The 25,113-nt window shown below is 39.4% G+C and overlaps 1 protein-coding gene across 2 annotated transcripts in view; it reads right to left on the reverse strand.

Annotated features, from left to right (window-relative positions):
- Positions 1-23,201, reverse strand: part of fbxw5 (F-box and WD repeat domain containing 5) — a 43,450-nt gene extending 20,249 nt beyond the window's left edge. The window contains exons 1-10 of one of the 2 annotated variants that reach the window (XM_084745787.1): positions 23,071-23,201; positions 20,935-21,130; positions 20,645-20,802; positions 19,952-20,135; positions 18,310-18,458; positions 17,026-17,364; positions 16,752-16,935; positions 16,494-16,641; positions 14,893-15,105; positions 12,868-13,155 (exon numbers count right to left, since the gene is read on the reverse strand). In XM_084745787.1, coding sequence (XP_084601913.1) covers positions 12,868-13,155; positions 14,893-15,105; positions 16,494-16,641; positions 16,752-16,935; positions 17,026-17,364; positions 18,310-18,458; positions 19,952-20,135; positions 20,645-20,802; positions 20,935-21,121 — 1,850 coding nt within the window. In that variant the 5' untranslated portion in view covers positions 21,122-21,130; positions 23,071-23,201. Of the gene's footprint in view, positions 1-11,625; positions 13,156-14,892; positions 15,106-16,493; positions 16,642-16,751; positions 16,936-17,025; positions 17,365-18,309; positions 18,459-19,951; positions 20,136-20,644; positions 20,803-20,934; positions 21,131-23,070 lie in introns of those variants that run through there. The other variant, XM_084745788.1, reaches the window with a different exon arrangement.
- Between the last annotated feature and the right edge of the window lie 1,912 nt (positions 23,202-25,113).

Below are 25,113 nucleotides of genomic sequence, written 5' to 3' on the forward strand. Positions count from 1 at the left end.
AGTCTGCAAAACACTGCTGGAGTTTTGCAGGAAAACAGCGTTGCAGAATCTGGCGTAATCATCTCCTGAAGCCCCGACATGCCGTTCACACACTGTCACACCACACACACCCAGTTCAGACGTTGCACATACACACACACAAACTTGGCTCCAAGCTAAAGATCTATCGTGAAGATTTAGGCTAAAAACAGGGTGTAACTGGTGTTTTTCATGTTTTGGGGAATGCTTTAGGGAACATTTTATGTTTTGTTTTAACATTTGAAAACATTCAAATTTTGTTTTTTTGGTTTTGGGAGGTTGTGCAACACTCTTTTCTCCTGTGAAAATCCAGCAATGTTTTGTGAATTTAATTTCATTTTTGGGTGACCTATCCCTTTAAGAGCTGCTGAGTTAAATAACTAAATAACTCTCCTGATAAAAGAGGTCTTCAGTAATCTGCAGTCATAACGTGACCCTCCTGGCATTCGCATAAAATGTTAGAACAAAATCTTATTACAAATATTCATGTAGAATACCTTGTTTAAATAGATATAAAAAGATGTACAGTAAATACTGTACATCCTATCATTATTATAATGGTCCATACTCTGCTTTGCATTGTGTGGTTCTTGATTAACAGCAGTGCTCTCGTTCAGGCCATGTTTTAATCATGTGAATAACCTATAAATAAATCATCACTAGTGTCACAGTCTAACACAGAACATACTCTTGCATATATAAATCATTTACCCCTACAGTAAATACATATTAACATGAGCAGCTATAACCCTGTTAGCCTAAACTTCCTGGATAAGACAATGAGAATGATGAAAAAAATGGCCGTACATGTATCACCAGTACAAGACCGGAGTTTAGTTCATATTAAAGAAGAGAAATTTACTAGAAAATAGTTGTACTTTTTGCTTAAAGCTGCAGTAGGCAATATTATTTCATTAGCATTTGGACTGAAGTAGTAACGTGTTTTTACTGTTGCATGTCACCAGAAATATTTAATAGAAGGGCTGATTTTGTCTTGTTGAGTGCATGCCTCTTTGTATTTAGTCTCAGCCAATCAGAGTTTGGCTAGCATGCATTTAGCCAATCACAGCGACTCTCAAAAAACAAAACGAGGTCTTTCTTTCTCCTGAGTAAAACAAAACTAGCCGAGTTGAGTTTAGTTTACTAGTTACAGAAGTTGACGATTTTGCTTTAAACTGGTGTGTAAACGTGTGTGATGTTTGATGTGAGGAGATCATCACAGTGATATAAAGCATGTTCAGTTTGCCTACTGCAGCTTTAACTCGGTCTACATGGAAACTAGAAATCTTTCTCACTGATATTCACTCTATATTATATCCACTCTGCTATATTATATTCATTATACATTATTTATAGTTTCCTTTTTACTTATAACACTTTGGTGTATTTTTTATTATACATTCATATTCTTCTATGATGATCACCCTAATTTTTTTAGAACTGTTTTTGTGTGAAGTGTTTAATTAAAAGGTGGAGTAGGGGATCTGTTTAAAACTTTTTAGTTGACTATTTACTGTCTTACCTTATACTTAATGTTATGTTTGTTTATCAACCTAGCAAATTACTTTTAATTTTTGATGAAAATCATTATATCTTTGATGACAATATGACTTAAATTTTGTGGCTTTACATTACAATCCTAATAAACAATGGCAGTTTATTTTTATTTAACACTTGTTGCTTTTGTCTGAGTTTTTTTTTTTTTTTTTTCCAAGCACAGACGCCAAACATTTGCCTGTTGTGGCGTCTCAGTTGTGAGGATTTGCCGTTTCCTTTTTGTCTAATGCGGCAAACTTTACTATCAAATTACACCATTTCTGTTCCGGAGCCGCAGGTTTTTAATTCTCTTATTTTCCTGAGAGACTTTTATTTTGCTGGGTCGAGACTAGTGTAGGCCACACACTTGGCTAATGTTAGAAATCACTTCATCCTCAGGCCTACAAAGGATGATAAATTAAAATTATAAGATAATTTAATAACTTAGATTGGGGTTGTAGTGCAGATTAGCTGTATTTTAAACAACTTCTTTCATATCTGCACTACACATTGATTATGATAATTGAGGATCAGCGTCATGAGTGGGCTAAGGTCAAAAATACCCCACGAACTGGAGAGTCCTTTTATCTCATTTCACTCTGCTTATATTTATCTTGATGATCTCAAAAGGCAGCGAGAAAACTTTCCACTGTGGGCCACCGTAGGCGACTTTGTGTGATTTTATGATCTCAGATAGGGGCTGTTGTCTGGTGCTTTCTGTTGACAAGGTAATCTGATGTGTCAGTTAGCAGTCGGTTTATCAGACGCTTGCAGGCAGCAAACCGAAGCTGTTGCAACATATGACAGTTTCTGAGAACAAAATACCACACGCCAAACCACTGTCACACACAAAGAACAGTTTGTCAGGATGTTTGTTAACCTTGTTGGCACTTGACACCGATGTAGAAAGGACGATCTGTTTCTTTGCCTCACGTTGTTACAGAATGTACTAATACATAACAGGGAACTCCTCTGATTTTACACAGAAAAGTCAGACGTGTTATCAGCGTGTGACGTCTTCTGTGGTTCTGCAGGAAGTTTTAATCAGTCTGACAAATTTCAGTTTAAAGGGACAGGTCACCCCAAAAAAATCCTACTTTTCTTCTTTTCTTCTCTGTAGTGCTGTTGATCCATCTAGATTGTTTTGGTGTGAGTTTCCAAGTTTTGGAGATCATTAACTGTAGAGATTTCTGCCTTCTCTCCCAATTCAGTGGAAACAGACGTTAAGTGATACCAAAACTGCCAAAAAATACATCTGAACTCAAGTTAGTGGAAATGTTTCCTTTCCAGAAATAATGACCTGGGGGGGGGGGGGGGGGTTTCCATAAAGGAAGATAAATAAAGCTGTGCTTAAGGGAAAAAGCCTGGCTTGATTTAAATTTAACTTCCACTGAAGGCTGAAGCATTTTCACTGGTCTAGTCAACGCTAACTCATGCCAGACTAAGACAAGCTTGCGCTGTGAGCGTGCACAGAAAACAGAAGCAAAAAGAAAGAGAAAAGAGAGAGTGATTTTCTTCTCAGCAAACCCTGCAGATTGAACTGGATGAAGAATATAAAGGGGTAAAAAAAAGGCCGATACTGCTGCAATTAACAAAAGACAACAAGCAAAAAACAAAGTAAATGTTGATCCCAAATTGCATTGTCCTGTCCTAAATTCAAACATCCTTCTCTCAGTCCTTATTTTCTCGTCTATCTTCAGCTGTACTGTTGCACAGACAAAAAGCCATTAAAATCTTTTTAGAGAAGTTATACAAGCTTACTTCATGTTTTCTTTGCAGCTTGAACAAAATGAGTAAAAAGGATAAATAAATTCAAAACAACTTTGACGCACGTTTCAGCTAAAGTATGAAGGTTAAGCTTTTAAATAAAAGGGTGTTGCTGGCTTTTGACGACAGAAGAATTTGTGAGATGTAATTTTCTTAGCTTTTTTTTAACCAATACATTCTTTGAAACAAAAGTAAACTCATATATTCATGCTTGGTCACATAGAGAAAGGACAGAAGTGATGTGAGCACAAAAAGACACTTAAAGGAACTGTCTTAAACACACAGCTAAATTAAGCCCGACGGTTAGCCTGCTGCGGCGCAGGCTAGCTCAGTTACCATGGTTACTGAGCAGGGATTCCTTCAAGCCACAGTCATCGAACGGATCTCTCGCTTAAATTAACCAGACTTAAACTTTTCCTTTAATCCACGCTGATGGAACAGCCCGCGAGATAATCCAGATTTGTGAGCAGTTTCCTGCAGAAGTTATTTTCTTTCTACCAAACTACATCCACAAACCGTGTCGCTAGCTTAGTTAGCTCAGTGGTGCTAACGTTGTGACACTTTACAATCCAGCACATAAAAATGTGATAGTTACTAATTCCTGAAAACCTGTGATTTGAGGACTATAAAGTAGATCATGATGAGTTAAGTGATACATCATACTGAGTAGTTACTAAGTATCCCCTCATCACGAAGTAATCAGAATACTTAGTAACTACTCAGTATGATTCATCACTGTACTTGATGGGAGACAGAAAGAGTAACTAATGGTAAAAAAAAAAAAAAAAGAGTAATTAGTGGGTCAGCAATGAGTCTTTCCTCTCTTGTTTCTTAGTAATTATCGAATTTTTGTGTAACGTATTTTAAAGTGTTACTGCTGTCACAACTCAGCCATTAATGTTTACATCCCATGCTGTCACCAACACAAGCCTCTTGCCCGTGAGTAGATGCACCTTTCCCTCTGCGTGGTGATACGGTCGGCGGCTGTAGTTTGGTAGAAAGAAAATAGTTCCTGTATGAAACAGTTCACAACAAGGTCTGCGGAGTATCTTGAGTAACCGGGTAGTGATTTCTGGAAAGAGACATTGTTGTAGTTCTTGCTGCTCTAGTTCGATTCGTTTGAGAGAAGGAAGTCATTGTTACAGCCGGTATCCCCAAAAAGTGAGAAACTCACACCAAAACAATCTAGATGAATACACAGCGTTTGTAAGCATTAATAAATGTGTGGATTTTTGGATGTACTGTCCCTTTAAGTGTGCTGCCACCTACCAGGCAAGGTGGGTCTAAGATGCTATTTGGTGCATTATGGGAAATGTAGAACCCAATATTTTTGGATTCTGACTCATAATAGGGACTGAAAATAAAGGATAAAGGATATTTCATCCCTTGTTGCACCAATTTTGACTGTTTTTTCAAATATGTGTCTGGCAAAATCCCCCAACTTTATGGAAGCGAAACACTAAATTGCTGTGGTTAAGTGTCAGGTGCACATTATTCAAAGGACCACTGCTGTCAGTTGACTCTTCTCTTTTTTACTCTGTGCTCCAATAACAACTGATCAAGCCTGATACATTGATCAACTTTCTCCTTTCCTGTTTTCTGTACTTAAATATGATTGATATGCTCAGCTCAAGAAAACTAAATTTGACAGGTTGTTAAAAGATGCTGTGGGACCTGCAAAAGCAACATAGTCACATCTTAATTTAGCTAATGTTACCAAACACTAGCTAGCTGATAAGTCATTAGCTAGTGTTTGGCTAACAGTAGCTAAATTGTGATGAGTGCATGTGTGACTTTTTCAGGCAACAGCAAGCTAACCCTGGCTAAATAGCTAGCTAATATTCATCAATCGTTAGTTAGTGTTTTGCTAGCATTAGCTAACCAAAGATGTGACTGTGCTTGAAAAAAAATGTTCATTTGCACACATTATGGCACAGAGACAAATTTTTTTCACCACAAAATTTACAACTAAGGTTCATTTGGCCGCCTTATAGACACACTGAAAGCCCCTGGTTTCACTAAGGGCTCCTGAAATACAGTTTGAGGGAGGCAAGATATGAAATGTTAAAACTGAAATGACTCACACATCTGTTTCAGTCTTAGTTGCCCTTTTACACACACACACACACACACACACACACACACACACACCCCTCGTGTGCTGCATGACACAACCTTGTGTTTGGGTTAAGGTTCAAAATCTACACCCAACAAATGATTCTGATGAAGGCAAAGATTCATTAGGGTCAGTTCACAGTATTACTAAACAGTCTACAGGCAGGCTAGCAGCTCTGTCAGTATGCTAACACATTCAGCAGGTACAACGTGTACCATATATTTTAACCATCTTAGCATGGTCACGTTTACTTCCTCCAAGGTGAAATGCTGTATCTCGCAATATCAATGAAAGCGAAAAATGATTTGAGTATCCGCCCTGGGATTCATATCCGATATTTAAAGTGGTCCACCTTGGCCCACGCCACACCCTTCCACAAAGTTTCATTAAAATCAGGCCAAAAACAAAAATGAAGTAAATGAAATGAAGGAACGTGAATCACTTTTGCAGTCCAGACTGAAATATTTCAACAGTAATTGGACGGCGTGCCATTAAATTTTGTGCAAGCACTCATGGTCCCTTGAGGGTGAATCCTAGTGAACCCCTGACCTCTTCTCATGCTTCCATGAGGTTGATATTTGTGTGTTTTCCTCTGAAGTGTCTCACAAGGAAACATTCAACTTCCCCACCGGATGAATCATAATCACTTCTGATGATCCCTGTTCTTTCACAATCCAGTGTCTTCTCCCACACTCTTTGATTCAAAGGAACAGCTTGTCATTGATAACAAACTGTTCATTTGAATCAGGCATGTCTGGGCAGGAAAACCTAAAAAAAATGCAGCGCGGGCTGGGAGACAGGTCAGAATTTGCATTTGTTCAGTATTTTGGTTTATTTGCCTTTACTTTGTGTAGCAGGGGTGGAAGAAACTAATTACAAAAACTCAATTTACTGTAATTAACTATATTTGGAGGGGTACTTGTACTTTTATGAGTTTTATGAGGAGTTACAAGTCTAATCTACTGGGTAACTTTTTAAAATCATAATTGAGTACTAAGTATAATTTGAATTAATATCAAAACACTTCATCTGCATTTTAGGAACCAATAAGTTTATCTGATCACAAACAAGCCAATAAAAACCAGGACACACAAAAGAAAAACAAGACCGTGTGTTTGGAGTCAGGATGTGAATGATTAGTCGATAAACTGTCATTAAGAATTTAACCAATTAAAAATGTGTTGATGGATACTAATACTGAATTCGCTAAGCCCCGCCTCCATACAGCAACTGTCCAATCATAGGTTAGCAACTGTAACTAAGGCCTGTCAAGCTTTCCATTTCTCTACATGATGAAGGTGCAGGAGGCTCTGAGAGGAGCGATGCTCAGCGTTTCATGAGTCTGCAAACGTTAGCATGTCTGGCTAACTATCGCTAGCTTACTAGCTGCAGTAACTTTACCTCCAGACAAACTTGTTGGATCCCCCTGCATCTGTGTTTGTTCTGTGGGGGTTTGAGGAGGAGGATGTGGGCTGATGAAGAAGTGGGTCAAAGACGATGCATCTCTCTCTGGCTCGCTGTCTCAGGTCTAAACTGGGTTAGCTTAGCTTTTATCCTGGCTGTCTTCTGCAATCGCGGTCTGGGTTGTCTGGTTGGGTGACCCGTCTACACTAATTGAGTCCCTGCGCTTCCTTTTCCCACGTTAATGAGTGCATTTCTGTTATCTATCATGTAAATATACCTGCTGTATTTCACCATTCAAACAATGTTTGCTAAAACATAAGCTAGCTTTAGTCTCAGTCTGTTAGCATTAATGTTATATAATGTACGCAGCTGCTAGGTAACTTAACATAAACACTTGAACAGGGTTCTTGTTTTAAAACATGTCAGATGAAAACATTAAAACATCACCTGGAGACTTCTCAGCTGACTCATGCAGTTAGCATTAGCATTAGCTTACATCAGCCAGCTACACTCATGAAATCCGCTTGAGAGTCATTATTTTAGCGACAAAATCCACCGTTGTCATGTGAAGCCGCTTTTGTTTTCTTCTCCAGTGAATCACAGACCTCGTGTTTCAACAATTACTCCCAATTTCGATGTAAAATCTGCCACCGTTATCACTGCAAACTGCATAAATGCAGTGCTAGAATGGAAAGCTTGGCAGGCGTAGCAACAGTAACTAAGGAAGGTGGGGCTTAACGAAGGGTCAGTTGCTCTTCATCTGACATTGTTTTGTCTGGCAGAGCCATTTGTTGAATAAAGAAACTTGACTAGACTTAAAATGAGAAAAAAAATGAAAATTAGAAAAAAAAAACTCGGTTAAATCTGTAAACTCTTATTAATAACGCATTAAACATCAACACTTAAAAAGTATCTGTATAATACTCTGAGTAGTTTTTGAGATGAAAACTTTGTACTTTTACCTGAGTACTTTTCTGGTACTAGTGCTTTTACTTGTGATTGACTAATATTTCGGTACTTTCCATCACTGGCGTTAAGTGCTAATAAGAAAATGTAAGCATACTAACAAGTTAGACTAAGAAGTGCTATTTTGACGTTTCAGCTTCAAATGTATTTTTAAACAGGATGTCAGCACAAACCATATTTCAAGAAAATGAACCTCGCACCCTTCTGACCAGAAACAACCCCCCACAACGCCTCAATATAGAACAGATGCATTGAACTGTTGCTCGGGCACAGAAGTGTTGACCACAAACCTAAGCCTCAGCGCATTTTATATTTATCTCGTCCGCCTCACAGCACCCATGCTGAGATACGTTTAAAGCATGGTGGCACCACAAACAAGTAGCTTTCAGTTTGGGTCCAAACACTGTTACACTATAAACACGATTTATTTGTTTTGTGGCCTGTGGACATTTTGATGAGGGTGTGAGGTCTGTTAAAAAAGAAATCCAAAGGAAACCCCCCTAAATTTACTTGAGGTCCACTAGCATGTTTTTTTTTTAAAGCTTTTAATCGTTTCTCATGGCGCTCCTGAGCGGACGGCGTTTTCTTATCTGTATGGGACCTCTTCGAAACATTGGTCACATGACAACCAGTGGTGGAAAGAGTACTGAAAATCTGCACTCAGGTACAAGTATTGTTACACTGCCAATTACAAGTAAAAGTACTGGTGTTAGAAATATACTTAAGTAAAAAGTAAAAGTACAGAGTATTTGTCAGAATATTAGTTACTTTTAATCATTGATGTCACTGTCACCTCTACAAAATAGGGTTGCAAATTTTGTGCATTTTCCTTAACCAATGGTTGAAAAGCCTAACAACTGATTAATCATTAATAAGTAAATAAGTCAAATATCACTCTCTCCAAACCAACCAAACTCCATTGTCAAAATCAGTTTGTTTTACTTTGCAGAACACGGGAGTTGTTGGTCTACAGCTGCCTCGATCAGTTCGTTTGTTTGTGTTATCAAGTGACTTTAGTGTTTTAAAGGGTTAGTTTAGATTCACCAAAGTCACACAATAACACAAAAAAACTTAACCCCTCGGAAAAAGCTGTCTGACAGCAAGGTAGAAAATATTGTAAATATAGCATAATATATCCTTAAACTGATATTGCACACTGGTACTCCTGCTGTTTCTCCGTGTCGACAACCATTTACAGTCTGAAATACACCGACTATGGGCAAGTACCTCATACAGTCCCACTTCAAAAAAATCCCAAAAAGTACCATCAGTATCTACAATAGCATTATAATCAATTATTTTTACTGTAGAAATCCAACTGTAACCCTGAAGTTTCCATGATAACCTGCATTAATCCTCTCATACCAAACCTGAGTAAACAAAAAGTAATAAGAGAGCTCTTTCAAGCGTCCAGCTCTCTGGTTTTCAGAGCAAAGGATTTGGACAAATTTATTAGTAGAAAAGAACATAAATCTGACACTTTTGCAGACTTCTGGCCTTTCGGCGCATGCTTTTTATTTCAGGGGAGGGGGAGTATGAAAATAACATTAGAGGACAGGACACGTGGTGGAAAAGATGGAGCTACAGTAAAAATAACGGTTAAGAAAATTAAAGTCAAAGGGAACCAAGGAGGAAATTCATGACTTCTTACACACATTTCAAGACATGGAACATTCTGTTCAAATATGTGGCAAAAGTCAGCTCATGTACCAACTACTTCACACAGGCTTCTCTGAAAAAGTGACAAGCACATGCAACCAGACAGTGTAGGTCACCAGACAACCCAAAACGGTAATTAAAGGGTTTTTATGATCAGCCACAGACAACCGTCTCCAGCAGGGAAATCTCCACGGAAACAAATATCTAGCAGGTAAAGTACCTGACGCTTCTGTTGTTAAGACATTATCTGAGGTGTCAACTATCACTTCTCATGTGTTACTTTTTGTTTTGCTTCTATTTCGAACTGTTCTGTAAACATGACAGACCTGAAAGATGACTGGAGGTATGATGGGGAAGTTAAGGGGTAACCTGTGGTCGTGTCTATATGGGAACCTCAGACATGTGAAAGATCTTGCGAGACTGATGACTTTAACTGAAACCAAGACCTTTTCCTAATCTCAACTGAGTGTTTTTGTCTCTTAACCTACTCAGATCTCAACAACATGGTTGTCACTTTATAAAATAAAGTTAGTTTGTACAATATAGTACAAACACAATGAAGAAACAACAGATAGAAATCTTGCAATAGCTTCACAAATTAAGGGATCCCTTGTAGACGCGACCATAACCTTGGTACACACAATAAAACCAAAAACACAGGTGTGTTAATCAGGTTTTTTGAATCGAGGCAGTAGGGAGTTTGCTCCACTTTTTTTTTTAATTGATGTCATTGTCACTAACCTTTGTACTTTTTTAGTGATAGTGATACTGGTCTGTATGAGTATTTCAACGTATTGTGCAACGTTGGATGTTCTTTCAAACTGATGGAATTTCAGCCAAGATATCCTGTGGTAATTTTAAGGTGCACAACACACACATATTATGTCTCTATTGAAAGGGAACTTAGTATTTTTTCAATCTGGACCCTATTTCTCCATGTTTTGGTGTCTAAGTGATTAATGGGGGTAACGATTTCTGAATCTGGTCCACCGGTATTGAACATCACCGTGGCTCCACTTCCTCCTACTTTACAAAAAATAAAGCCAAAATACCCTGGACAGTAGCGCTGCCATCTTGCACTGGTGATGTCATTTAGATCCAGAGTTTACACACAAAAAAACTTTGTGTAGCATCAAATAAGAAATTAAAACCACACTGATCAGAAACATAAACATCAGCATGATAAGAACTAGAGTTGAGCAATATGGTAAAATTCTCCAAATGACCATCGTCAGCCCATCAATCGGCTATTGGAGATATCTTCGTCTCACCTCGTCCCGTTCTCTCGGGTCTCAACTGGCAGATTCACTATGTTATACACGCTGCATACGTTCAATATGTCCAATAAATAAAGGTACAAAGTGTCAAGAAATTAAGTATTCTCAAACTCATTTTCCTTTTCAAACAGAGAACAGAGAACTGTACACCTTCTAAATTCAAGTTTCTCTATTTTACCAAATTATGACGACCTTAATTGTCTCGTTAAATCCTCGGAAAATTCACGTCATTTAAACTCGACAGAAAAACATGTAGAGCTCACCAAAACAATCTTCGTTAGTCTGCCCACTCCTCAAACAACCGCCAACTCTGGTTTGGTCAAACGAATTCACCGTGTGAAAAGAGTGCAAAGACTCTGACTCTGCACTCTGCAGACCATCACATTTGCAAAATAAAATGACAAACATCGCCCCCAAAAAGCGACTGGCGATGAATTCAGCACATATTTGTCCAATCAGCCAACCCTAATAAGAACTACCTAAAATGACAGAAACCATCTTTAGGAACAATATATTTGCCAGGTACTTTGGTGCTTTAGTTTGGCCCATGCCCCCAACTATTAACACTGAGGAGGCAGGATTTATGACCTGTACTGCAGCCAGCCACCAGGGGGCGATCGTGATGCACTGGCTTCACTTTTAAGAAGCTCTCATGTTGTCCATGTCTATGTACTGTTGTCCTCTTTACTCATTTAGACACAAAATAGGGTCAATATTGAAAAAATACCAGAGTTGCTCTTTAAAGTACTCAGTGACATTTCTGTGACTCAAAATGTCCATGAACTTTTTCTTTATTGTTCTTGGCCAAATTTAAATACTGCTTAAGACAGCTGGGTACAATCTGTTCTTTCAACAGAATTACAATTTAAATAAAACCACCAATTTACTACATGTATTTAGTGAATATATCAATTTTTACCCCACAACCCCATCACACTGATCAAAACATGTAGTACGTATCCTGAAGGGGATATAAAGTATATAATTAACAATGCTTGTTTTACAGTGTGTCTAATGTGCACACTATTTACTAGGAAACAGGAAGTCTTGGAACAAATTTTAGAGGATGTAGGGGTGGTGACCAACTGGAAAACAATGCAGTAAATTGAACAAAGGTGCCTGTTTGAAGTCATAGTTCAAATTGTCTTTATGTTGGAACAAACCTGTCAGATATTTACTTTTTTAGTAAAAAAAAAAAAAGGACATTTCTAGGATTCATCCTGATGTCACAAAAAAAATTAAAGGGTGCAGCTTCATGCTACGAATGAATAAAGGTGTTTAAATACATTTTCTACATAATATAGGCCCAAATAACAATTAGCTACACACACAACTTTTTTTTGTTTCTTCACAGCCATGCTTCACGCTAACTGTTCCTCAACAACTCTTCTAGATTAAATTATTCAATAATGCTACGTTGAATAGAATAGTGATTTCTGGGGCACAAAAACATCAGAGTGGGACAGGATTAAAAACCAAGGCAGGCTGCAGTAAACGCAGCTAAATGCCGTCTTCCCTTTTGGTTTTAAATGGGTCTTCTAAGTCTCTGAAAACAGGGTTTATGAGGCGTTTACACTCAAGACATCAACTGGATATATCCATTAATAAGAAAAGACATTTTCTGAAATAATTCTCAGTCACAGCACTGAGCAGAGCATCTCTGCAGTACATTTACACACATTTACACCTCAGGTCCAGGAGTCCCGTGTCCGACGTGCTCAGACGCAACGTTACAGATAAAAACAGACAAGAAACATGTCTTAGGGACATGTTTGGACGTCTGTCTCGTGCATTTAGGTGTCATGTCTACTCTATCTTTCACACTCTCTGTGATAACATCTCATAGCACTCCAGAGTCACAACAGAGTCTGAGGTGATTCTGTCCTTTGCTGGTGCAACAGTGCTCCCTGGTGTCTGAAACCCTGAGTCTCATCATGTCCTGTCTCCTGTTAGCTGAAGACACTGAGCACTGCTGTGTCACACCACCGTAAAACCACTGACTGTAAGCACACTGTACATATACATGGAGTGTGTGTATATATATTCACACCACAGAGGAAAAAGATCAGACTTTCCTCTCCCCACTCCCACCCACTGCTGCAAGAGTTTCCCAGCCTGACTCACGGCTTTCCGTTCACGCTGCTGCTGCTGCCAGACGTTGAGTTCTTGTTGCGGCTCAGCCAGGACGACAGGAGGTTCCGGGGCCTCGGCGGCCGGGAGGGGGTCTGCGCCAGGCGGACCATGCGTGGCGAGCGCCACACCTTAATGGTAGAGTCATCACTGGCCGACAGCAGCAGCTCCTGGTCGGCGGGGCTGAACGCCACCGAGTTCACCACGTCGTCATGGGCCAGACGCGCCAGGCAGATGTTGTAGTGGCGGTCCCAGATGTAGCCGTGCTTGTCCTCTGCTCCACTACAGCAGAGAGAGAAATCAGTCATTACCAGGACTGCAACAAGCAATTATTTTCATTATCAGTTAATCTGTTGATTATTTTCTTCATCATTAATGATAATAATGCCCATCAAAACTTCTCAGAAGCCCAATCAATTCTCTGCTTTTCAGTCAACTAATGATTAATCAGCTCTACTACAATTGATTGGCCACCAATCGTTATCAGCCAATATTCATTCTGAATAGTTTGATCTCTCTCTATAAAGGCAGATCAAACACAAAGCGGCAGGATTCATTAACTGGCAGATTAATATTTGAACCAAACTGCCATCTAATAAAAAACTATGAGAGTCTGACACAGGGACAGGGACTTCATGGTGCATTCAGGTGCACCTTGTAAATCAGATAATCTATACTTGAATGGCCACAAAGTTTGTAAAAAAAAAAAGGGAAAGTTTCTTTATTATTATTATTATTATTATTATTATTATTATTATTATTATTATTATTCTTTTCCCTTGTTGAAATAACTTGGCCTACTTTCTTGTTCTTTCACCACAGCATTTTAATCATTAGCTTATTTAACAATATCTCATTCATTTCTACATGGGCAGATTTAAAATTTATGGTAAAAAGAAGCTGTTTATTTATTTTTTAATGTCTGAAAAAGTTACCAGAGCTATTTTAATCTAGTTTTAGTCAATGAAAACAGATTATTTTGAACATTTCAGTCAAGCTAGTCAAGACAAAACCTATTGTTTTTGTTGCCGTTTTAGTCAAACTCACTTCACGTGCGATTTTATCTTCTTACCTGATGAAAAACAGGTTTATGATCCACATCACTGTCTACATACTGTAACACCACTGCTTTACTAATTCTTGTAATACAGATTTTTAAAAAAAGACACGGCCTAACATCTTGTTAACCTGTGGTTCACTGTGGTGAGTCTCTTCAGGTTTGTGGTATCTTACAGCTCTTTTATGGTCACACTGTTTCCTTTCTGAGGATGCAATGCATTCGTTTTTTTCCCCTCAGCCTCAATGAGCCCAAATCACTGTACTTCTTTCACCCAAGCCCTGTTCTTTTAATTTAACTTGCTTTCTGTGAAATAGATGATGCAAGTTACTCCTGACTGTGCTCACTGTGTGCTGCCGGTGTCGTCCTGACGCACACACAGCGTAAGAAACAGACCTGCTGCATTGAAATGAAAACAGCCTATAATATTTTGTTTCCTCTTTTTTCAACAAAAACAAAGAGAAAGGAAGTTTTTATTTTCTAAACTACATATTAGTCTTTTTTCCATCGATGATATTGCATGTTGATACAGTCACAGTTTCACAGTTTCATGACCTCGATGCTGTCGCTTTGTTTCGTCTTAGTCGTGAAAAATAGGTCGCTGCCGAGCGTATTTCATCATCATTTGCATTAATGAAATGACAACTTCTATCTCCATATTTTGCACCTAAATTAAGCTTTAAAAAAATGATACTGCAAGTTCATCTCCTGCATGCAAATGTAGGATCTTTCACAGATATATTCAGTTACAATGAATAAATACAAACATCAGCACAATGTGGCAGGATGGAAACTGATGTCACTACAATATGAGTCAAACTGTACTATCTACTGTGCAGTATCACTTCCCCATTCATACACGACTACTTAATGGAAAAATGCAGGCAAATTAACAGATAGGGCTGCAAGCGTGAAAGTGACGCAGCTGTTTTTGGAAAAGCAGAGTGTCTCTGGTCACCCACCTGGCAACAAAGTCCCTGCTGACATCGAGGAAGATGAAGAAGCACTCGTCGTTAGGCGTGAAGGCTCGGTGAGCACGCAGACTCCTTCTCTCCTCCCTCAGGCTTTTCAGGTCGATGACATGCAGGTCTATCTCCTCGGCAATGGGAGGAGGAGACATGGGGTCCGAGATGACACACCCGGCTGGCCACGCCCGGCTGTTCACATAAAGGTACCTGATAAATGAAAAGGAAAGGAGCAAATTTAAGAGTCAATATTACAGAAGAATTCTGTGGGACTGTCCTCTGGAAGTCAGTGAGTCAAATCATTAGTTGTGGACCCTTTATTATTTACTGAGAATGTCTCCTGGTGGTTAAATGATGACAGAAGGTGAAACCTGAAGCGGAGCAGTTGGTAAATGAGTTTCGGGTCGTTTTTTGGATGCGTCACTGTACACAGAGCAATGCAACAGCACGGCAGGCTCTTACACACCACAAACCACAAAACTGTCCATTACAAGTGAGAAAAGAGTTGAGAAAGATGTTGGAAACAGACGGCTACGTGACAGCGGCCGACAGCGCTGCAGCACGAGAGATGCTCCGCGGTGCACTGGGATCTTATACCTTAACTTTCTCTGACTGGAATCTGATGTTTTCACATTTCAGATGACAAAGAAATGCCTTAAAACATGAGACTGGCTCATGTAGGCTGATATCGTTGTTTATGGCAGTGAAAAAAAGAATAAATCATTGAACCTGACATTTTGCATGTCAGGTGCAGGTTCAATGATTTAAGCCATACAGCTCACTTTTTACATTAAAGCAGGGCTGCATCATTATGGTCAAAATGACAATCACTGCTATCTTAATCAATATTGAGATCAGGATTTTTTCATGGTTGTTCATTGATTTAGATTTTTATTCATTTTCCATAATGCTATAAAAGTGTTTATAGCAGAATGAAGAATGCATTCATTGATTTGAACTCTATGGACGTCTATGACTGTGTACATATTATATAGTGTTTATAACACCTGTCGTATGTAATGAATGAGCTGTGAAAATGAGATTTTAGCTGTACCTCTGCACAACAAATCAGACTTCAAGTATTGAAGTTTATGTTTACTTTACATGGTCGCTGTCAAATAAATCCGTAAATAAATAAAATAAGTGCTGGTTAAGAACGGGAATTCACTGAGGTTATGTTAGCGGTATTATTGTTTTTGCCTTCATGTTTTCATCATACAGCAGTTTGTGGTGGGTTTTTTTTTTTTCTCCAAGTGGTTGAACAAGTTAGTTATGTTGCTTTGCTGCACAGACACAAGTCTCATGCACTCTTACATGACTTGTTCTGATTTAACGTCACTTGCCCTAAATACTTCCAAACAATGTTTGCTTATAGCTCCAGACATCTGATTTTTGTTTTGCTCTCTGTTGTAAATCACTATTCTACTCAAGACCGCAGCCGCAGCATCCGGGACATTTTACACAGGCTGCCGCTGCAGGATGGCTGGCTGTGACTTTAGGAAGAGCTTGATTTTAACGCAGTGGACTTTTCTATTAATATTTGATTAATTGTGCAGCCCCACATTAAAACAAACTGAATCCACAGGTCGTGTACTCACCTGTGATCTGGTGAAAGGCCCATACCGATAATGTGTCCATGGATATCGATGACATGGTCCAAGGAGTCAAAAAACTCATCTGAACTCCGCTCTTCACCCAATACAGGACCACAAGTGGTCATCTGGTCCGGCTTGATACGCTTGATACCTGGAAAGGGCAAAGACGCCACATGAGAGGAGATGTCTGACAGCACTGCGTGTGATTTTTTTTCTTCATCTTTCTTGAAACGTATCTTTGTGCCTTGGAGGTAATCTTACCTATCTGGTGAGGGGAGTACGTAAGGCTGCCGGTGGTGAAGAGTAAGTACGTTTTGTCCTCTCCCTCGCCGGACTCAGACGGCTCAATCAGGCTGGATTCAGGGGGCTTCGTGTGGGCTCTGCCCATCATTTGAGCCACCTGGGTCTCAATCTCCAGCTCCCTGGACCCGACTTTTTTTCGACTCTAACAGGAGGAAGAGCACAAAAAGAGGCAGAATGAAGAACAATATTAAATAAAATATATGGATCAAGATGAGTTCCACCCTTCGCTCACCTGCATAACGTGCTCCAGACCTGAGATGGTGGGCTGGGGAAGGCGGGGGGTGGGGAGGCCGTGATACCTCGCTTCCCTCTGGCTCTCCTCGCCCTCCCCTTCCTCCTCTTCTTCCTCGCTGCCGGAAGTTCCCAGGTCAAAGAGGAGGGGCTGGTGGTGGTGCTGCGGCTGCTGGCCTTTCAGCCGCCGAGCCTGAGACTGAGCCTCGTAGTCCAGCAGCAGGTCCGGGTTGTCATGGCGACGGCAGTGGGCCACCATCACCGTGCGGATGGTGCTGGCATTGATGTTCTGGATCTTGAAAAGGCGCTTGACAACATTGACGTTCTCTGATTCGACATCCTGACGGGGAAAAGAAAAGTAAGTATTATTACTTATTATGTCAGATGCTCCATCACAAATTCATCTTTTCATCCAGTTTTATGTCACATTTTAACACATCTTTTAGATACTGGTCGTTTTTAACAGTACCTGTTAATCAGGTAAAGTATTTTAATCATCAGATGTGGAGTTTTACTCTACGAGGACAGTTGAGATCGGCTGTCTGTCTCAGCTGAACGCCCTTGTCTGGTACCTGCCGAGGCACAGTCGGCTTGTTTTTAGCCTTGAGAGCTACAACAGAGACTACAGATATCGAAATAAGACAAGTCACATTCTGCAATCTGAAACCTGATCTCCGCAGCGGGTCCACTAGTTGGACCTGTGTGGGTAAGTCTTTGCTGCTCGCTGCCCTTTTATGAACCACCCCAATTCACTGCCACTAAATCCAGAACAACACTTCAAGAGGGGGGCCCTGCATGTAGGTGCTATTCAGAACACTAGCCAATGGTTTACAAGCTATCTTACAGATAGAACTCACTTCTCCAGCTTAAACTTGTTTTAAATGCAAAAAAACAGAATTTTGCTATTCTCTAAATCCTGCTTCTTGGACAAAGTTAATTTCAAAATGAGCACATTGGATGGCTCTGAAATAGAAAGAGTATCCTCCTCTAAGTATCTTCAAGTTTTTATTGATGAAAATCCCTCCTTTCAACCTCATGTTGATGAGCTAGCTAAAAGTTTATGGATGAAATGGATCGTATTTTTTATATTTATCTATTAAATTAAATATAGTGAGTCATATAGTCATTACTGAGAAAAAAAGAGAAAATAGTCAAAAGATGTTTTCAGGTGCTGCACAATAATATAATCCTCATTACACAACGCAAGCTAAAACTATTCTTTCTGTGGGTCCTTCATCTGCACTTGGAAAAGAGATTTTGCCTGTCGTGCACTGACATGTCTCACCTGGAAGGCTTTATTGAGCCAGAGCACCGAGCAGGACGTCATGTTGCCGATCCAGTGCAGGTTCCCAGAGATCAGGTGGGTCTCATTCAGCCAGCAGCCAAACACGTCGTACGGCTTGTTCCTCACTCGTGACAGCAGCGTGTAATTTTCTGTAGTGTGTTAAGACAAGTGGAGAACAGAAGAGTTGGAAACACACATCAACAAAGAAATATGACACACACGCACTTACTCTTATTTGGGTGTTTTGATTTAAATTTATGTTAAGATGTCGACCATATTATCACCACTTTCTTGTTGCTGCTGTTCATGTTTCCCCAGATGCACAATCATATGTACATTTATCTGTATATATGTTTAATGCATGTGTAGCATGATGGGGCTACAACTTTCATTTTGTTTTGCAACTCTGCGTTGTTTAATGACAAATAAACTACTTTGATGACTTAAATATCTCTAAGACTGAAAGTTTCTATAAAACAGAAACCGCAGCCTCTAGAAAGATACGACAGTTGAATCAACACCTTCCTAAAGAGTATCAACAAAAACACAGAACATTATAACCATCATGATGGAAGGATTTAGTGCAGGACCGTTCTATATTAGTTTAAGCTTCAGGGCTGAACAATAATGGTTTCCTTGTTGCCACTGACAACCAGTCCTTGGTCTCTGGTTGCCATCAGTGGCGACCAGTTTTTACCATATAAAAAATAGGAACAGCAAACAGCAAAACATGCATCCCAAAATAAATACAGTTTTAATATTTATCATAATAATGGTGTTTAATTTTTACTGTTACAGTCAGAACAGGAAACAGACAGCGCTGCCTGTGCGACTGACTGTGGGGGGAAAAGTGTGACTAACCTGTTCACACCACAAACAAATGTGCAGATGAATTTAACTAAGAACAAAGAACAGGATGAAACTGAACGAAATAACACAAAGGAAATTTGTGAAATGTCGCGGCTTTGCGCTGGATGGAAAATTATACTGCAAAGCACGTGCAACACGCACCTCGACAAGTAACACGTCAAGTTCACCTGTTCAAGGCAGCTCATCCTGTAGAGCCACACGTTACTGTGCTGATGTATAACTGCTTAGTATTTCAAGTACTCAAACTACGAGGCGACTAAAAATGGCAACTACATTTTCAGTTTTGACAACCAAAAGCTGATTCCTGGTTGCCAGCCTGGCAACCACTTTTAAAGATTTGCTTTTAAACCGTGTAGATGTACCTAAAAAAAAGGCTGTTACTTTGGGCACACACTCTCAATACAGTTATCTAAATACATTAGAAATGATTTGTGGGTTTTTCCTCATAGAAAGTGACACAATAATGGTGATTAAATATAGATGATTATTCTGGGATTTATGTATATGTTACTCATGCATGTTATTTCTTATATATGTCATATATATGTTGTATGTCAATCTACATGAGCCCTCTTCTTACCTAACTGTTATTTGTATTGTCTGAGGTCAAACTGAGATCACACCTACTGCTCACACTTTAGTTTGTGGAAGGAAAGACACCCGTACAAGGTTATTGTGAAAACCAAAAATAGCATATCTTCAAGAAGCATCAACAGGAAATGGTGACACTCGACTGTTGTGGGGTTTTTTTCATTTTATTTTGGGTTCCTACCCAGACTGATGACAGCGATTTCTCCAGACGAGGAGTGGTGTGGGCCCAAGTAGACGCCAGACACGAGCAGAAGTGTGTCGTCAGCATTGAACTGGGAGAACTGGGTGTAGCCCCAGTTAAACTGCCGCATGCTGGAGCTGTGCACCAGTGAAATGTTGCCATCTGGCCGCTCTGTGTCCCATAGCTGCACACAAGAAAACAGGAGACAGACTTTAGAAAGATGTGAGATTCAAGATGTTTATCATTATTATTAGCTGCAATGATTGGTTGCTTATTAAATTAATCAACAGCTACTTTGATAACTGATTCATTGTAATGAGTCTTTTTAGTGTATAAACTGTTTTTTAAAAGAAAATCCTGCATAACATGCCTTTAAAACCTGAAGGGTAAAACGTCATCCCAGCCAGCACAGTTAATAGGAACACAGAAAGTGCATTATATCGTTCGAGAGTTTTCTTAATCAATTCTTTAAACACATGTGACTACATGACTATATGAGTGGTACTGTGTTAGAAAGAACTGTGTTGAAGTGTGAGCTTTGGAGCAGGACTACCAGTAAACCAGTGAAAAGAAGAGAAAGCCCCACAGTTTGGTGCGTAACCAAACACTGAACACAATCAATTGTCACGCTGGCAGAAAGTCTGAAAATATAAGCCAGGATGAAAGTAACCTCAATAATCTTTTAATCCCTACCTTAACAGTGCAGTCTTTGGAGCAGGAGGAGAAGCGGTGACCCCTGTGAGAGAAAGCCAAGTGGAGGACTTGGTCACTGTGCTCCCTCAGCGTCTGAACCTCCACACAGGGGATACAGTCAAACAGACGCCTGAACTCCCTGTACCACGACACCGCCGCTGCACAAAGAGAGATCAGGAGTTCTTTAAAGCTGCAACCAGTCTAAACATCCATACACAAAGCTTTTATCTGCACGTTTTTAATAAATAACTTGGATTTCTTCTGTTAAACATGTGATTCTGATTATTTACCTGGGTGTCGCGGTACAGAGCGCGGGATGCGGTAGTAGCTGTAGAACAGCTCCTTCCAAAGGAACTCATCTCTGGAGACAGCCAGCCACTGTCTGCAGGTCAGACCAGCTCTCAGCACGGCATCATGGGGCAGACGCAGGAAGATCTCCAACACCAGGCTATCCGGCAGAGCTGGGCCACACTCCATCCTAACATCCTGTGTACCACACACACACAAACACACACATCACAGGTACATGGGTGAGATGTCACATGAATGCAACTTCAGTCCTTTAACACAGCATCCCGTTTGCTTCCCTTTAAGTAGCTCCAAGGTTATTAAATTCATCTTGTTCTGTGCTGACTTTTCATTGAGTCTTTGTGTTTTTATGGTTGCAGCATTCAATCACATGGAACATTTTCAGCCTGACATATTCGATATCTTTAAAGTACCAGTCTGCAGGATTCAGTGGCCCAATCCAGAGCCAGTGTTTGTTTGTTTTTTTCATCCTGGGCTTCTGTAGAAACATGGCAACTCAGTCGATAATCCATTTGATAACCGCACGTCGCAATTTCTCAGAGCCAACTTTGATGTCTTCAAATGTCTTGTTTTGAATAACTCGCAGTCCAAAACGTCAAAATAGTGTACACATTTATAATGAAAACAGAAGCATATCATCACATTGAGCAGCTGGGGTGTTCGGTATTTTTGCTTGAAAAAAATGCCAGAAACAGTGAACTGATAATCCAAAGAGCTGATGATACATTTTCTGAGAATTCAAATAGCCTAAAGGAAAGATGACATATACTTATAGGGCTGCAACAAACACTTTTTTGTTATTATGGATTCATTTGCAAGTTGTACCCATGATTAATGTTTTTTTCTATAAAATGTCAAAAATGCTCATAATTTCTCAGAGCCCAAAGTCACGTCCCAAAATTCCTTCATTCAAAAAACCCAACCCTTCATTTCATTAAATCTATAAATTTCAAAAGGTGGAACCAGCAGATGTTTGGCATTTTTGCTTGGAAATTTTCTGAATCAATCTAAACAGCCTCCTGAACGACCAATTTATTTATTAACCGACAAATCATTGCAGCTCCACTGACAAACAGTCCAACACCCCCAAAACACCATATACACTGTTTAATTTGATATATGAGAAAAACAGTGACAATTCAGCAGCTGGGGTGTTTGGCTGAAACAGGACATTTATTATCAAAATAGATGTGGTACATTTTCTATCAATTATCTGAAGTCTAATAGATGACAATGACATGACATGTACTAGTTGGGAAGATATATTATAATTCAGAAGAAAATCCTGAAATGAGTCATCTTAATTTGTGCAACCATATATAACTGGAGGCCCCACCTTTACTGGACTAATTTGAGCCTGACAGCTGAGAGCTGTTACACTGGTGTGTGTTACAATCCTCAGACAGTACTGAGCTGTGTTCAGCTCTACAGGTCTCCTGCTGCAGCTCGTTACACATATCTGGCTCAACATTTTTCTCAGAGTTGGCCAAGACAAGGGCAGTGTGCGGGAGAGGTTTATCATATATGTATAAAAGCATTGCGGCTGCTGGACCAGAGCCATGTTAGCGTGGCATTTCCTGATATACAAGCTAACGCAATCCTACACCATTAAGAATTTCACGTTAACTTTGCTATAAAAGTCGGTCAGCACCATTATCCAAGTCTGAGTAAATGTATGCAGCTCTTCTTAGCAGAAGCAGCCCGTCGTGTGAAGATGACCTAACAAGGAAATTTTACTCGCTGTGCGTTAAACTCACAACAAGTTACTGTGTTTCCACTGAAAGCAGACTGTTCAACCCTCATACTGACCTACGAAACATCAACTAGATAAAGATATAACGACCAGCGGACGTTGGTGTATATGTGTTTAGAAAAATCAATGAAAATCCTAGTTAACAGATATGCTAGCCAGATATGTCTATCCAGCTAACGTTAAGCTAGCTAACTTGTTAACCAGCACTGCTAGCTGTTAGCTGACGTTTGTTTTCAACTTTTAGCTTCATCTGACGGCATTTATTTCTGACAACATACGGTTACTTTTATAAACCAAAGCCTTCGTTGCACGAGTTAATAAGCTCGGCTTAGTATTAAGTTGTTGACACAAACTGTAAACCAACCTGCTGGATCAAAGAATGTTGGGGAGAAAAACAAGCGGCTAGCTAGCGCCAACGGCTAGCCTCAGAAAAATGACAACAATCCTCTTCAGCAGCAGCAGCAGCAGCAGCAGCGGTGAATCGATCACAGCGTCATCGCTCCAGCGAGGCCAACTCAATCGATTCCTCATGTACAGGTAGTGTCCTTAACCTCTTAATTATCTCTTGATAACAGCCACAAAATGTTTTGTCATTCTTAGAAATCAAGCGAGTTTCTGATTTTTCATTTCATTGGCTTTTTAGGCTTTTAAATAAGGCTCGAAAGTACAGGTAGAAAAAGAATGAGTGATAAATAGAAATACAAGTAAAAATAAAAATAGAATACATTTAAAAATTTTAAATATAGAATACGTAATGAAAAGCTATATGCACAAACTATTCATACTACAGATACATTTCACTTATAGAGGTATTTACTTGCCCACCTTGTAATACACACATGGTAGAAAAATATAAATAATATTGCCTTGTAAAATTGATAATCATATGATGTACTGACATGGTTTATGAGGTGCAAAATAGATTACTGTATTTTTTATTTTATTTTATTTATTTATTTTTTCTTGAGACACATACACAAACATACACAAATGTTATTTAGGTAGATTTTTGGGAACTTCTCCCCATCAAAATCCCTGTAAACACATTTACTTGTTTGATAAATTCTGTAATAAATAAATAAATAAATAAATAAAATGTCATTTCAACTCTAAACTTGATGTTGAGATGGTGGAGACTGCAGATTGAGAAGAAGAGATTTTTCACATGTTCATAAAATGAATGCAATCATTTTGTCACTGTTTCTCTAATTAAATATTTTCTCACAAAAACAAAACAAATATTCACTCCACCATATGATTATTTAGGTTTTTTTTTCCCCTCATACACATGGTTCTTTTTTAAATTATTGTCAGTGGTAATACCTCATTTTATTCACAGTTTTATGTCTATGAAGTGAACATGCAATGAAAAAAACTATGCAAAAAAACACAAAACAGTAACATTATACTTCCTGTATGTGTGGTGTCTCACTGACACCAGAGTGAGCATCACTCAGCAGAGTCTCTGTCACTAAGAAACACCGTGTTGTTGGGTGTGTCGTGTCAGTGCACACACACATCGTTAACACTGATCACATGGGAACAGATGAGCTGAACTGAGCTTCAGGTTTAACTCGTGAAGAAAATATTAAAGTGGAACTATGCTGTGACGGCTGTTCTCTGGTGAGTGTTATATTATATAACTGTCTAAGACTCATTTGCACAAGTTTGTTAACAATTTCATAACAAATTTCATAGTCTTTAAAGTGATGTAATTGTGAATAATGACATTTTTCAGCAGAGAATATGTATTCTTTTTACCCTATTGAGAAATATTTTAATGATGTGAAGACTTAAGACATGAAAATGCATGGTACAGTAAGATTGTGTGCAGAATAGAAGCGTGTTAAACCTGATAGGGGTGTGATCAGGTTACTGCCACAACATAACCTGAGCAGAAAACACTTGTGGCTGATACTACAAACAGATAAGACAAAAAAAAAAAAAAAACCTGTGTGTTTGTCTTCCATCAGCACTCTGCAATGCCACTGAGTGGTTCTTTTCTTGCTGTGGCTCCTCAAAGAAGGACGGGACAGCAGGAGGATGTCCGTTAAGGTGTAAAGGTGCTGATCATCTGGGTGAAACTGTACCATTTTGAAATGATGCATGTAGTTCTGATGGTTAAACTGTCTTGTTTTCCTCACTGTGTGCAGGACAGAACGTGTGGACGGTCTCCAGTGATGAAACAAAATCCAGTCCAAAATCTTAAGTCCTCCAGGGCTGAGTGGACAGAAGAGATGCCCACATTTCTCCACCACCTTATCTGTCTCTAAAGCATGTCGACCTGCAGCCGCTCTGCGTTTGTTATAATGATGACTCGTCTGAAAACTCCTTGCTGGGGAGCTGGACAATGTCTGATAGCTGACAAATGCAGCAGTGTCTCAGGAGAAGACTTACACACTCCTGT

This window comes from Lutjanus erythropterus, chromosome 20 (genome assembly GCF_056507025.1).
Source record: "Lutjanus erythropterus isolate fLutEry1 chromosome 20, fLutEry1.hap2, whole genome shotgun sequence".
Classification (NCBI taxonomy): Eukaryota; Metazoa; Chordata; class Actinopteri; order Lutjaniformes; family Lutjanidae; genus Lutjanus; species Lutjanus erythropterus.